General features: G+C 42.3%; 1 protein-coding gene across 6 annotated transcripts in view; it reads right to left on the bottom strand.

The window, feature by feature from the left end:
• Window positions 1,210-14,673, bottom strand: part of MRAP2 (melanocortin 2 receptor accessory protein 2) — a 69,801-nt gene continuing 56,337 nt past the window's right edge. For 5 of the 6 annotated variants that reach the window (XM_013992657.2, XM_003353248.3, XM_013992658.2 and 2 more), the window contains 2 exons: window positions 13,589-13,688; window positions 1,210-2,774 (listed from right to left, as the gene is read on the bottom strand). In XM_013992657.2, the coding sequence (XP_013848111.1) occupies window positions 2,381-2,774; window positions 13,589-13,688 (494 nt within the window). In that variant the 3' untranslated portion in view covers window positions 1,210-2,380. Of the gene's footprint in view, window positions 2,800-13,588; window positions 13,689-14,673 lie in introns of those variants that run through there. The other variant, XM_021089584.1, reaches the window with a different exon arrangement.

Here is a 14,673-nt window from a genome sequence, read left to right as displayed (position 1 = left end):
TCTTCATTATGACAGCAATAGAAAATGAATTAAGGGAGTCATGTTGTGGCTCAGTGGGTTAAGAACCTGACGATGTGGGTTCGATACCTGGCCTTGCTCAGTGGGTTAAGGATCTAGCGGTGCCATGAGCTGTCACAGATGCAGCTGGGATCCAGTGTTGCCATGGCTGTGGAAAAGGCTGGCAGCTGTGGATCCAATATGCCCTTAGCCCAGGAACTTCCATATATCACAGGTATAGCTGTAAAAAAGAAAAAAATAGAAAGAAAATGAATTCAGGAACCAATATGAACACAAAGCACATGCCACCTGCTATGCAGTCATGTTCTTTGTCTCAGACCCAGAGTTTGTGTCTTCAGCCAGCTTCCACAAAACTGTGTTATGCTAACCTGTAATTCTGCAAGAGGGGTTAAATCTTGAACACTTCATGGTTCTTAACATCTAGTTAATGAAAATGATAGTTTTGAATCATGGGTATTTTTCCATCTTTAAAATACACTTTGGGAGTTCCCGTCGTGGCTTAGTGGTTAACAAATCCGACTAGGAACCATGAGGTTACAGGTTCGATCCCTGGCCTTGCTCAGTAGGTTAAGGATCTGGTGTTGCCGTCAGCTGTGGTGTAGGCCGGCAGCCGTAGCTCCGACTAGACCCCTAGCCTGGGAAACTCCATATGCCGTGGGTGCAGCCCCAAAAGGACAAAAAGACTAAAAATAAAAATACCCTTCAACAAACAAACAAACATCAAAAGAAAAGAAATTTTTTTTTTTAATTTAGGACACAATAGTCTTCAGTCTTCTAATCTACTTCTAAACAAGAGACCACTTAAATAGTTTTGAATCATAATAATAATTAACCCATGATTTATATTTGGTTACTTAAATTATGAATAATATTATTCGCATTAGTAAAAGTTATTAAAATCTGCATTCTTTAACGAAAATAGCAAGTTTCTTTTTTCAAGAAATGTGTATTAACATAAGATATGTTCCATGATTTGTTCCACTGTTTCGCGTTAGAGTCTTAAAGGATAATATTTTCCACAAAAAAACATTATGGGAAAGGAATTCTTTTGATGGAATAATTCCTAAAGGAAAACTGGTGTACAACTCAGACCACTGGGATCATAGAGACATACAAATTAGTAGGTATTATAGACATGGAATCACTTTTAAATGAAAAAACGGATGTGTAAAAACAAAGAGCCAGAGGAAATTCTGGTGCAATAAATGCATTTATTTTTCAGCTTAAGCAAGACATAATGAAATCCATAATGAAAACACCAACCAGAGATTAGCAGCTGGCCATGCATGCCACATGACTGCAAAACCAAGTTGTTTCCAAAACAACATGCAGTTTTGATTCATGAATCAGCTCTGTGTTGTGCCAGGCCACTCTGAATATTTGCATATGGAGTAATTCTAACTCATTCAACATCCCAGCTCAAAGCCCACACATAAGCCACACCACCATCACCTACACATCTGCCAAGTGAACAGAAAGCATGGCAAATAGTGCTTTTCTTGTTCACTAGCCAATACTATAGCAGTGTGACCAGACACAGTTACACCAACAGAGAGACACAGAAGGCACCTCTCCTCACGCGGCTGATGACCTTCCATATGTTTCTGGGAACAAGACTGTCACACAATGTATTGTGGATTGGTACTCATCCCAGGAGAGGAGGGGCAGGGCTGTCCTCAGCTTTGAGCGTGGGTGGCTGGAGGGTCTCAGAAGAGCCATTTCAGCCCAACCAATAGAAATGTTGCCACAGAAACCATGAGAGATGAGTCTCCTGACATCCTGATAGACACCGGGACCCTGACAAAAGCTGGGCTCAGTTAAGGGTTGAATGGAAAGTCAACTGGGGGATCTTATAGCAAGAGCTAGGATACGGTGCCCTAGTTTATACTCCTTTGGGTATATCCCAGCCTCATCTGAACACAGTCATAAATCGGCAAATTATTCGAGTTGAGACAAATCATCTACTCCATACTCCTCTCCTTACAGTAAAAAAGACGGCAGCCCAGAGAGAAAAAGCAACTCACTAATGAAGAGCATAGCAGTGGCAGACAGGAAGGCCATATGTCAACCCCATTCAAGAGTGATGATGCCGAGTATGTGGCCAAGTTCTTCAACAACAAGGAAGATGAGACAGTGTAACTACTTGGTTCTCCCCCTCCCAAAAGCCCCATATGTGTTTGAGGGCGTAAAAACAGCTGAATCAGCTCTCTTCCCAGGGGGCTCTCTTCTCTGTCATTTTGCCTTTTGGTCTCTCTGTCTCTGTCTCTCATATACAAACGCACACAATTTTGGTGAATGGAGATTTCGTACTATACAAAGACAGACCAGCCTCTTCAGGTATACACTTTACAAAACATGCTTCTCAATCCAAGTCTTTGTGTGGGGTCTGGGCAACTGGCTTATTTTCTAGAACAATAGGTGGTTCCGATATCAGGAGATCGTCTTCCCCAAAGGAGGAGTTCTGGTCTGTGTTGACAAAGTTGGGAATGTCAAATTTCATGAGCCTGTTGAGCTCCTCCTCCGGCTGCCCACTGCGTCTGATGGCTTCTTGGAGCTGAACATTACTATCGAGGGCCGTGGTCTGGAAACAAGCTTTGGCCTTGTCCAACTGGTCCACTTCATTAATGTAACAATGAAAGAGGGACCTGGATTCCTCATTGCCCTGTCGAGAAAACACCTTGTCTGGCTCCAGTGGTCTTCCAAAATCTGACACAAAGCTGTTCATTCGGAATCTCTTCTCTGAAGACTCTGCATTGCTGTCAAGAAAAGCAAAATAAAAATCTGCTTACATTCCAGCTTAGTTACCTGCAGAATCATGGTTTTTGGCATCTATTGAGTGCAAGTTGCTTTACAGAGCATGCAAACAAACATCAGAACTGAGAAACATCACTTCTGAACACGTACCGATAAAGCCAAGGCAAAGGTCTCAAGGGAGGGCCCGGGGACCAACCCGAAAAGACACATTTCTTGGAGGAATTCCCAATATTCTGCATCACACACCAGTGTTTCTTAGTGGGATTCTTGGCTCATTTGCATCAGAATTTCTTGAAGTGCTTCTTAAAATGCATAATTCTATTCTGCAAGACCCTCAACCTCCAGAGGTAGCGACTGGTCACCTGTATGTTCATATAATTCCCACCAAGAATCAATATTCATGTTCAAGTTTAGCATCACTGGCCTATATCAGGCTATCCTGAGCAACAAAAATACTATCTTACAGGATGAGTCTCACATTTGTCAAAGCATTCTCATATCCATTTATCTCACCTAATTCTCAAAACTGACCAATGCAGCCACTTAGGCCAAAAATTACTATACCCATTTCACCATAGCATAAACTAAGGTAAGAAGCAGTCAGAATGCCCTCTTGATTGATCACAATCAGTCAGTGATAGGAGTAGGGGAAAAAACTCAGGTTCCTAATTCCTGTTTCATTTAGTGTGGAACAAATTAGCAATCAATGGTAATTTGAATGAATGGATAAATAAACTAACATTCAATTAGTCCCACAAGTGCCTGAAAGGAAGAGCATGGGCAAATTAAATAACCTGATATCCCATCTCCTTTAATCACCATTCTTTCCGGATTCATATAAAGGTTACTCCCACACAGGTAGTGACTCCTTAAGGTCAAGAATCATGTCTGAATACACTTTCAAATCCAGAACAGAACCTGACAAAAATTAGACTCTGGAGTCTGTGTTGAATGTGTATAATCTGAGTGGTTTCAGTTCTTAAATCTCTTCCTCCCCATCCCATCACTCATGATACAGTGCTTGGGACAAAGTTCCCATGTCTCAAGTTCAAAGGGACATGGAATCAATTTATAGGTCTGGAAAATATGATTGTATAAACTAACCTCCAAATGATCAAGCATCACCTGGATTTCAGAAGTCAGTCATTCTAGAAGCTTGGCCATTGAGGCAATGGCGGGACTTCTATATCAGATCACTCTCCTACTGTGATTCCCTGGGTGACATCAGACAAGGAATTCCTCTTGAAGCCTGAGTTTTTCCCTTCAGTGATAAGCCTGATTAACAAACCTCCTGGCCCATGAAGCAAGGTAATGTGAAGGTCAATGATTTACACAAGAGTACAATATTCACTAGGTCATGTATTCAGGATTCAGGGAAAAAATCATTTTGGAGAGATGGATGGAATTCTGCTTTAATGCAAATTGAACTGGCCTTATCTTTCAGTAAGCAATTTTCCTCCACTAGTTGTCATTTTGCCCAAGTTTAAAAGATATTTGAGAACAGGGATGAGCTACCTGTGACCTAACAAGCTAAAAAATGTCACCTAGGAAAAAGAGGAGATTAACAGGTTGGAAAAAGCATGAGAGTTCCTACTGTGGCTCAGTGGTAACAAAGCCAACTGGTATCTATGAGGTTGAAGGTTTGATCTCTGGCCCCACTCAGTGAGTTAGGGATCTGGCATTGCCGTGAGCTGTGGTGTAGGTCGCAGATGTGGCTCGGATCTGGCGTTGCTGTGGCTGTGGTATAGGCTAGCAGCTGCAGCTCCAATTTGACCCCTAGCCTGGGAACATCCATATGCCACATGTGGGGCCATAAAAAAGGAAAAGAAAAAAAAAAAAAAGGAAAGAAAGAAAAAGAAGAAGAGGAAGAAGAAAGGAAGAAAAGCATGATTAAGATGGCTGGGGTCACGCTATTCCCCAATTCCAGGGTAAGAAACTCTGAGTAATAGCTTTCCTGCCTGCTTGGAGCATCAGCTGAATGTGAAAGCCGACCCAGAAACCCAACTGTGTAAAGCAGCTCTTCTGTGATTCAGGCTACATTTTTTTCAGGAATAAGAATTGGGTCCATTGACCACCATGACCCCCCTTTGCTGAAGAATGAAGGCACAAGAGACCAGAGGATTCTGACCCTCCCCAGTGCAGAGCCAAGTCAGTGCCGTAAGAGGCCTTCCCTGCCCCACCCCACTGGTCAATCTCCCCATGATCTCTTGCTGTGGTCACCTGTCTGATTCTCCCTCCCTGAGAACAAGGGAAAATTTCATCTTTGTGGATAAGCAATGAGCTCTGCTGTAGAGCACAGGGAACTGTATCTAGTTACTTATAATGGAACATGATGGAGGATAATATGAGACAAAGAATGTGTGTGTATATATATATGTGTGTGTGTGTGTGTTTGAGATAGAGACTGGGTCACTTTGCTGTACAGTAGAAATTGACAGAACACTGTAAACCAACTATAATGGAAAAATAAAAATCATTAAAATTAGAAAATAATTTCATCTTTGTTCTCTTAGAGTCTGCTAAACATTACTCAATAGACCAACCTTTTATTCCGCTTTTCTTTCTTCAGCTAATATACTAAAAAAAAACCTGTAAGTGAAAAACTGTGATCTTGGGCACAGCTTACTTCAACTCAGTTTCTATCCACACATCATTTGGTAAAATTTATGTACTGAAAACCATAGATCTTAAGTATAAAATTTAATGAATTTTTATTGATGTATACACCCATGTAACCACTCCCCCCCGCCCCGGTTAAGATAGAGAATATTTCATTTCTCCTAGAAAAATTCCTTCCATTAGATTTCTAGCCCCTTTTAGGTAACACTGACTGATTTCTATTTCCATTGATTAACTTTGCCTATTCTTGAATGGCCAATTTCCACCTCCTATAGGTAATCTATTGATTTTTATCACCATGGATTAGTTTATCCTGTTTTTGAAATTCATACAAATGGAATCGTGCAATATACAGTCTTTTGTGCCTGGATTCTTGTGCCCCTCGTAACGTTTTTGAGATTCATCCATGTTGTTGCATGCAACAATAGTTTGTTCTTTTTTTTTACTCGGTAATATTCTGTTGTACAAATACAGTGTAACTTATCTATTCTTCTATTACAGGATATTTGGATTGTTTCCACTTTGGGGCCGCTGTGGGCAAAGCTGCTATGAATGTTCTTGAAAAATCTTTTGGTAGATACATGTTTTCTATCGTTCTTGAGCAAATACTAAGAGTAGTATTACTAGGTCATATAAGAGATGTTCCTTCGCAAGAAACTGCAGAGTTTTTCTTTTCTTTTTTCTTTTTTGTCTTTTTGCTATTTCTTTGGGCTGCTCCCGCGGCATATGGAGGTTCTCAGGCCAGGGGTCTAATCGGAGCTGTGGCCACCGGCACAATCCCAGAGCCACAGCAACGCGGGATCTGAGCCGCGTCTGCAACCTACACCACAGCTCACAGCAACGCCGGATCCTGCAAGGGCAGGGACCGAACCCGCAACCTCACGGTTCCTAGTCGGATTCGTTAACCACTGCGCCACGACAGGAACTCCAAAAACTGCAGAGTTTTTCAAAGCGGTTGTGCCATCTTACATTCTCACCACAATGTATAAAACTTACAGTTGTTCCATATCTTTGTCAGTATTTGATGTGGTCAGTCTTTTTTTTTTTTTTTTTTTTGTCTTTTTGTTGTTGTTGTTGTTGTTGTTGTTGCTATTTTTTTGGGGGGGCTGCTCCCGCGGCATATGGAGGTTCCCAGGCTAGGGGTTGAATCTAGTGGGAGTGAAATGGCACTTGGTAGGATTTAAATGTGCATTTCTCTGATGTCTAATAATATTGAGTATCTTTTCATGTCCTTATAGTCTATTGGTTTACCTTCTTTTGTGAACTGCCTGTGTCAGAATTTTGCCTGTTTAAAAGTTGGAGTTGCTTATCTTTTGTTATTGATTTGTAGAAGTTTTGTAATACATTCTAAACACAAGTCTTCTGTTAGATGTATATGTTGCAAACACTTTCTCTTGATCTGTGACTTGCATTTTCATTTTCCTAAAGGTGTGTTTGATAAGCACAAACTTTAAATTTCTGTTAAGTTCAAATTATTAGCTTCCATGTTAGCACTTTTTGTATTCTCTCTGAGAAATAACTGCTGACCCTAAAATCACAAAGATAGTCTCCTATGCTTTCTTCTAGAACCATGCTTTCCAATACAATAGCCATCAGCTATGGGTGGCTATTTAAATTTAAATTAAGTAAAATTAAGTAAAATTTAAAATTCAATTTCCCAATCATATTACCCACATTTCAAGTGCTCAATAGCTACTTGAGGCCAGTGGCTACCTAATTAGCCAGCACAGGGAACATTTCCATCATCACAGAAAGTTCCATTGGATAGAACTGTTCTAGGAGCTTTTACTTTGGGTATATGGTCTATATTGAGATAGGCGTCAAGGTTCATTTTTTTTTCCCATATGTTTATCCTGTTGTTCTAGTATTGTTGTTTAAAAACAATGACAACAACAACAAACTTTTCTTTTCAATTGACCTTATACAAAACCCTTGTATTTCCACATACTGGTAACAAACAATAAGAAAATGAAATATATATATATTCCATTCACAAAAGCCTCAAAAAAAAAAAAATAGAGGGGAGTTCCCATTGTGGTGCAACAGAAGTGAATTCGACGAGTGAATTCAACATGAGGATGCAGGTTCAACCTCTGGCCTCGCTCAGTGGGTCAGGGATCCAGTGTTACTGTGATCTGTGATGTAGGTCACAGATATATATATTTATATATATAAAGATTCTACTACCTTAGAATGGTCCTCAGCACATCCTGGGCAAGCCATTGCTGTGCACCCAGTAAACACTTCTTAACTGATGGGGAATTAAAAGTGATTGTTGAACAAAGGTGCATAATTTGAATCAGACAGATGAAACAGTTGCATTTTTCACCTGTTGATATTTGGCAGATCTTTCAGAATGACAAACCTTCCTTGGGAATCACTTGCCATGTGTGCACTTAGCTAGTTTCTGTGGCCTTGGCCATTACCAAAGACCCTGAGCATAGACTTTCTCTTGCTGTTAGCATTTGGGTGCACTGTACCCATCCTTTAGTGAGTGTCATATTCAGGTAAATTGCAACTCAAGGTAAAACATCCTTTCTATTTTTATAAAGTCATGAGGAATCCTGTCCTCACCCCTATAAGAGGACCATCCCTACTTGGACAAAGTGCACTTGGCAAAGGCTACAAAGGGAGGGTATTTGCGGTATGTCTGGGGCTTGATCATTTTTTTTAATATAAAAATAGGATCCAAGCCTTTCCCATGCTCTTTCTCCCTGGCAGACTTATGATAATGGGGCTCTAATGCTTTAACAAGACAGCAAAGGGAGTAAACAGCTCCTTAGGGAAGAAAGCACAGGAAAAAAAAAAATGGTTTTTACCTTCATTGTCCATGGAGGATCGAGGTAGGAGGGTTTTTTCCCCCTCACACTACAGAAAATATTCCATGAGAAAAAGAATCCCCATTAAAGCTGTTTCTTGGGCCTAAAAGCTTTTCAGAAAGGTGATGTCAGCTTTATAAGTTTTCCTTCCTCTGCAGTCTGCTTTACTAAGGCTAACCATATCTGGTTCTCTTCTTCTGGGCTCAGAGATTCCCCTCCCCCACCTAGCAGTCAGGTGGGTGTGGCTAGTGCTGGCCAATGAACTGAGGGAAGAAGGGGTGTGTTCCCCTTCCCAGCTGCAGGTGAAAGATCTCCATATGCTCCCTTCCCAGTCACCCTTAACAGGGAGGCTGAGAGTTGGAGATACAGCAGCTACAGTGGAGGAGCTAGAATCCACCCCTTGCTGACCCTCAGAAGACGTGTAGCTTGATCACAACGTAAACCCATGTTGTGTTACACTGAGATTTGGGGAGCTGCTTGTTACTGTCTCATAACCTCGGGTGTTTATGACACATCCTTTTCTTAACAAAGGCCATTGAGTAGGCAGTGATTCCATTCAGAATTGAAGTTCTGGAGTTCCCCTCACCACACAGCGGAAACGAATCCAACTAGGAAACGTGAGGTTGCGGATTTGATACCTGGCCTTGCTCAGCGGGTTAAGGATCCAGTGTTGCCATGAGCTGTGGTGTAGGTTGCAGAGGCAGCTCTGATCTGGCCTTGCTGTGGCTGTTGTGGGGGCCTGCAGCTGTAGCTCTGATTGAACCCCTAGCCTGGGAACCTTCATATGCCCTGGGTGCGGCCCTAAAAACACACACACACAAAAACAGAATTGAAGTTCTCATGCTAACATGATACCAAGTTGGAAACTTCTGGAGAGAAGCCTGTCTGCCTGTCCTTGTGTCTTTTCTCTCTCTCTCTCTTTTTTTTTTTTTTTTTTTTTGCTTTTTGTAGGGCCACACTCTGGGCATATGGAGGTTCCTAGGCTAGGGGTCGAATTGGAGCTATAGCTGTTGGGCTACACTATAGCCACAGTAACACCGGATCCTTGGACCACTGAGCAAGGCCAGGGATTGAACCTAGGTCCTCATGGATACTAGTCAGGTTTATAACTGCTGAGCCACAATGGGAACTCCCATCCTTGTGTCTTACTACTTTCCAGGGGATGCACCTACTCTTTTCATGTGTGGGCAATGATGAGATTCTTAGGAGCCGTCCAGCTGCCCAGGGTGCCTCCATGGAGAAAGAAATAGGACTAAGTGGTAGACTCCGTACTAGTTCATTTTGTGCCTACAGACTTGATCAGGGATCTTAACCAGAATGTTATTCCCAAAGGATGCTGCCTGAAATCCTACTTGAGGAAGTAAAGGTTCTTGGTGACCAACTACCCAGAGAGCCTGTTATAGAAAACAGTCAGAATTCAGATGTGTCAGTCCTCCCAAACCATCACCAAGGTTCTCTCCTTAGTCTCCTTTCTAAAATCATCTTACTCTTTTAGGAGTTCCCGTCCTGGCGCAGTGGTTAACGAATCTGACTAGGAACCATGAGGTTGCAGGTTCGATCCCTGGCCTTGCTCAGTGGGTTAAGGATCCGGCGTTGCCGTGAGCTGTGGTGTAGGTCGAAGACGCGGCTCAGATCCTGCGTTGCTGTGGCTCTGGCATAGGCCGGTGGCTGCAGCTCTGATTGGACCCCTGGCCTGGGAACCTCCATGTGCTGCAGGAGCGGGCCTAGAAAAGGCAAAATAATAATAATAATAATACAAAAATAAAAAAATAAAATCATCTTACTCTTTTACTGAGAGACACACTGGTCAAGCTGGGCTGGAATGAGGCTGCATTTTGGCATGTGCAGCTCCAATGTGAATGCTTAGGGTGTGGCCATTCCATGGGAGGAGAGGTTTCTTCTCCCTCCTGCTCTTTACCTGCACCCCTCGGCTCTTCCCAGGACTCCACCAGCCATGCAGGGATGGACTAATCTTCAACAAGTGCTGCCAAGCATGTATCAGCAGTTCCACAGGCATCAGTTCACTTAATCTTTACAATTATCCTGGGAGGCAGAAACTACTTTATTTTTATAAAAGAGGAACCTCAAGCATAAAGAAGCAGAACAGAAGTTAAGAATCCAGCCCAAATCTGGAAAGGTTTGACTCCGGAGTCCATGCTTGATGCGATATGTGATAAAAGAAGATAACTCTGATTGCTTGCTAATATCTTTGTTTCAATAGGAAATTAAAAATTCCTAATTCCTGATATAATTTAACATAGTGTTAATAATAGGAGCTTTAGAGCCAAAGAGACTTTAGTTGAAGGCCTGACTCCACAGGGATTTTTTTGTTGTTTTTATTTTTTTGTAACCTGAATATCCTCATGAGTCATTCAGCCTCATTTTTCTTATCTGTAAAGTGGGAACACTTACAGGATTTACTTCATCTTTCTGTGAGGACTTGGTGAGACTATATATATAAAGTAATCAGCAAACCCTGATTAGTTCAAAAACTGCTATTATTATTCCTATGATTTATCATTCTTCCCTCTATGTCTAATTATCACAGGCAAACTGAAAAATGATTATTTTATATTAGCATTAGCTAATTGGAAAAAATAATGTCATTTTAGAAAAACTTCCCTCGAAATTAATGTCAAGTTAACTAACATCTAAAAGCTTTTTTACTGATCCATTTAGGGATCCACATGTCTGTTTCTTTCCGTTTCTTTATATACTGCAGTCAAATGCCATGTCTTACACTGCCTCAGACTCAAAAACGCATTTCAGGGTAGTCCTGAAGGCTAATCCATTATTTTTTTAAAGTTAAATAAGAAAGGTTAGACTTTCTTCTTAACCTCATTAAAAACATGTAGAGTTGCTATGACCCCTGTTCTTTGAGATGACTCAGAATCGCCATCAAAAGAGAAAACAGCCATTAAAAGGATGAACTGCCAACTGGAAGATAGGAAATGCGAGATTCAGCTACCCAGGGTCAAGGTGAAATGTTAAGGAAATGTATCAGTCGGTGTTCTTCAGAGAAATAGGACCAACAGAGTGTGTGTGTGTGTGTGTGTGTGTGTGTGTATGCGTGTGCGTGTGCGTGTGCGTGTGTGTGTGTGTGTGTGTGTTCCTATATCTATCCGTCCAAGAGGGGCAAAGGGAGATTTCTTTTAAGAAATTAGTCCATGTGATGGTAGAGGCTCGCAAGTCCAAGATCTGTGGGGCAGGCTGGAAGGCTAGAGACCAGGGAAGAACTGCAGTTCAGGTCTGAAGGCAGTCCTCTGCCAAAACTACTTTTTGCTCAAAGGATGACAACCTATTTCTAGGAGGGCCTTCCACTGACTGGATGAGCCTCACCCACATTAAGGAGGATAATCAGTTTTACTTAGAAATGTTATCTCATCTTAAAAAAAAAAATCTTCACAGCCACATCTAGAATAATGTTCAACCAAGTATCTGGGTACCATGATCGAGAAAAATTGACAAATAAAACTAATCATTATAGGAAGTCGTGTTTCTGTTTGGGGCTAGGGTATTCCCATCTGTAAAATCACCTGCATCCTACATCAAACAAATACATCTCAATAACCCTAAAAAAAAATCCATCTTTCTTTCTGAGGAAAAGGAAAATAAAGGGGATTATTATCCCCATCATGCTCTGTGCTCCAGGAAACTGACTTTTGATGGAGGTTCTTGACTGCTGGTTGTGTTCTGGGGTTCAGCCACTTGGCAGCAATGGTGAGAAATAGGAAGAAGAGGGGAAAGAAAAATCTGGCCATTTGTTGGAGGCTCCCTCCCTGAGTAGTCACACTGAGCCACCGTGTCCCTTGACCCAGGTCATCGCTCCTCTTAGCCAAACTTTCTGCAGGGCCCCCTTTAAGTCTAGGACATCTATTTCTCAGTGTTGCAAGTCCTGCACTATCCTGGTGGGGAGCTGCCCTCCTCTCCGGCCACAACTTGTGACTAGTCCCTTTATCAAAAACTTTTTCTTTGCTTTTTAGGGCCACACCCACGGCATATGGAGGTTCCCAGGCTAGGGGTCAAATAGGAGCTACAGCTGCCAGTCTATACCACAGCCACAGCAACGCAGGATCTGAGCTTCATCTGCAACCTACACCACAGCTCATGGCAACACTGGATCTTTAACCCACTAAGGGAGGCCAGGGATCAAACCTGCAACCTCATGGTCACTAGTTGGATTCATTTCTGCTGCACCACAATGGGAACTCCCCAAAAGCTCTTCTAATTATCTGAGTGTGCTATCTGTTGCCTGTGAGGACTGACTGAGAAAGTACCTAACCCACTTTGGTTTTCCCTTTAGTTGAAGAGTTGAAATTTTTAAAAATCTTCTGAAACATTTCTAAGTTTTTGGCAAACCATAACTGACCAAATACTCAATGTTACTCAACCTTCTTCAAGCATCCCTGTATTCTCTCCATAAATCCAAAGCCCAACATGAATGTTCCTCCCCATGCAATGAAAATTACCTAATTCTTTTTTAAATTTTTTATTATAGTTGATTTATAATGTTCTATCAATTTCTGCTGTACAGCCAAGTGGCCTAGTTTTATATATACGCATAATTTTTCTCACATTATCCTCCATCATGTTCCATTGCAAGTGATTAGATATAGTTCCCATGCTATATAGCAGGATCTCATTGTTTATCCACTCCAAATGCTATAGTTTGTATCTACTAGTATCTATGAGGACACGGGCCTCATAGACCCTGGCCTCAATTAGTGGGTTAAGGATCTGGCGTTGTTGCCATGAGCTGTGATGTAGATCACAGAGGTGGCTTGGATCTGACGGTGCTGTGGCTGTGGCGTAGGCTGGTGGCTGCAGCTTCAATTCAACCCCTAGCCTGGGAACCTCCATATGCCACGAGTGCAGCCCTAAAAAGACATAAGACGAGAAAAGAAAATGAGCCCGAGAGGCAAAAGGCAAAGTGCCAAGAAGAAGGCAGATTCCATCCAACTGGCACATGGCTCCAGAAAGCAAAACCATAACCAGCCTCATCTCTCCATCCACTGAAGCAATCCTAGCCCTGGAGGTTCTTTCTGTTTCTTTCTTTCCTTTTTTTTTTTTTTTTCATCTTTTTAGGACTGCACTCATCGCATATGGAGGTTCCCAGGCCAGGAGTTGAATCAGAGCTGTAGCTGCCGGCCTACACCACAGCCATAGCAACACAGGATCCAAGGTGCATCTGTGACTTACCCACAGCTCATGGCAACACCCGATCCTTAACCCACTGAGCAAGGCCAGGGATCAAACTTGTGTCCTCATGGATGCTAGTAAGATTCTCTAACCACTGAGCTACACACGACGGGAACTCCTCCTTCTGTTTCTTAAGGTCCCTGTGGGGTTTTATAGAATTGAGAACAGCCCAAACTTACTCTTGGTGTGGAGCTCCTGTCTTGGTCAGCAAGGTCAGCACAAAAAACATGAAAATCACGAAGACCGCAAGACCAACCCAAAATCCAATTACAATGGAATCTGCAAGACAGTTAATAACACTGAGGTTAGTACTTCATAGGAGCATAAAACTTAAATATTTGAGGAATCTGCACTTTTTGATACAGAAAATGAGAGGAGATGTCAACAATCTCTGTGACAATCTTGAACCATCATTTATCAAAGGGACTATTAAGATGTAAGGCATGGAGTTCCCACTGTGGGGCAACAGGATTGGTGGCATCTTGGGGGTGCTGGAACACAGGTTAGACCCCCAGCCTGGCACAGTGGGTTAAGGGTCTAGCATTGCTCAGCTGCAGCTTAGGTCGCACCTATGGCTCAGACCTGATCCCTGGCCCCGGATCTCCATATGCCTCAGGGCGGCCAAAAAAAAGTGAGGGAGACTGGAGAGTCTGTGCCTCCAGGTTTCTGCCTCAGGTGACTCCAAGAGACATCAGCCTTCCTGACTTTTGGTTTCCACTTCCAGGGAAGGAATCTAGAACAGAAAATAGGCCATCTGGGTCCTCAAGATTCCACTGAAGTACCTTGAGATAGAAAATCCAATTTTTAGCAGACACTGACATATGAAGTTTAAACTGACTTCCAAGTCAAACCAACCCAATTTTGTATTTTCACTTCCATTCCTGCTGGAATTATACAGGTCCTGATTCCACCAATGGCCTCCTGAGTGTTCTTCCTGCCTTCTGTCTTTCCCTGGATCTCATCTCCATATGAATCTGCCTTATCACAGCTCTGACAACATTGCTCTTTTATGAAAAACCTTTCAATGAAAACAGACCTGACCTTTTCTAGATTAGAAGAGATTCCTTAAACAGAGCACTTTCTACTGTCCGGCACCTGCTGCTATTGTGAAAGTGATCATGTCCTTCCGGTTTGCCCCTACTCTAAAACTCATGTTTCCATCAGACGAGGGGACACTCTCCCTGTATTTACCTGAACTCTTGGACACAGATTCCTAATACCCACACTTTTTCAGGGGCCCTTACTTTCGCCTGGCCAGAATAAC

The sequence above is a fragment of the Sus scrofa genome, chromosome 1, assembly GCF_000003025.6.
Source record: "Sus scrofa isolate TJ Tabasco breed Duroc chromosome 1, Sscrofa11.1, whole genome shotgun sequence".
Taxonomy (NCBI): domain Eukaryota; kingdom Metazoa; phylum Chordata; class Mammalia; order Artiodactyla; family Suidae; genus Sus; species Sus scrofa.
This window is presented reverse-complemented; position numbering and strand designations above follow the sequence as displayed.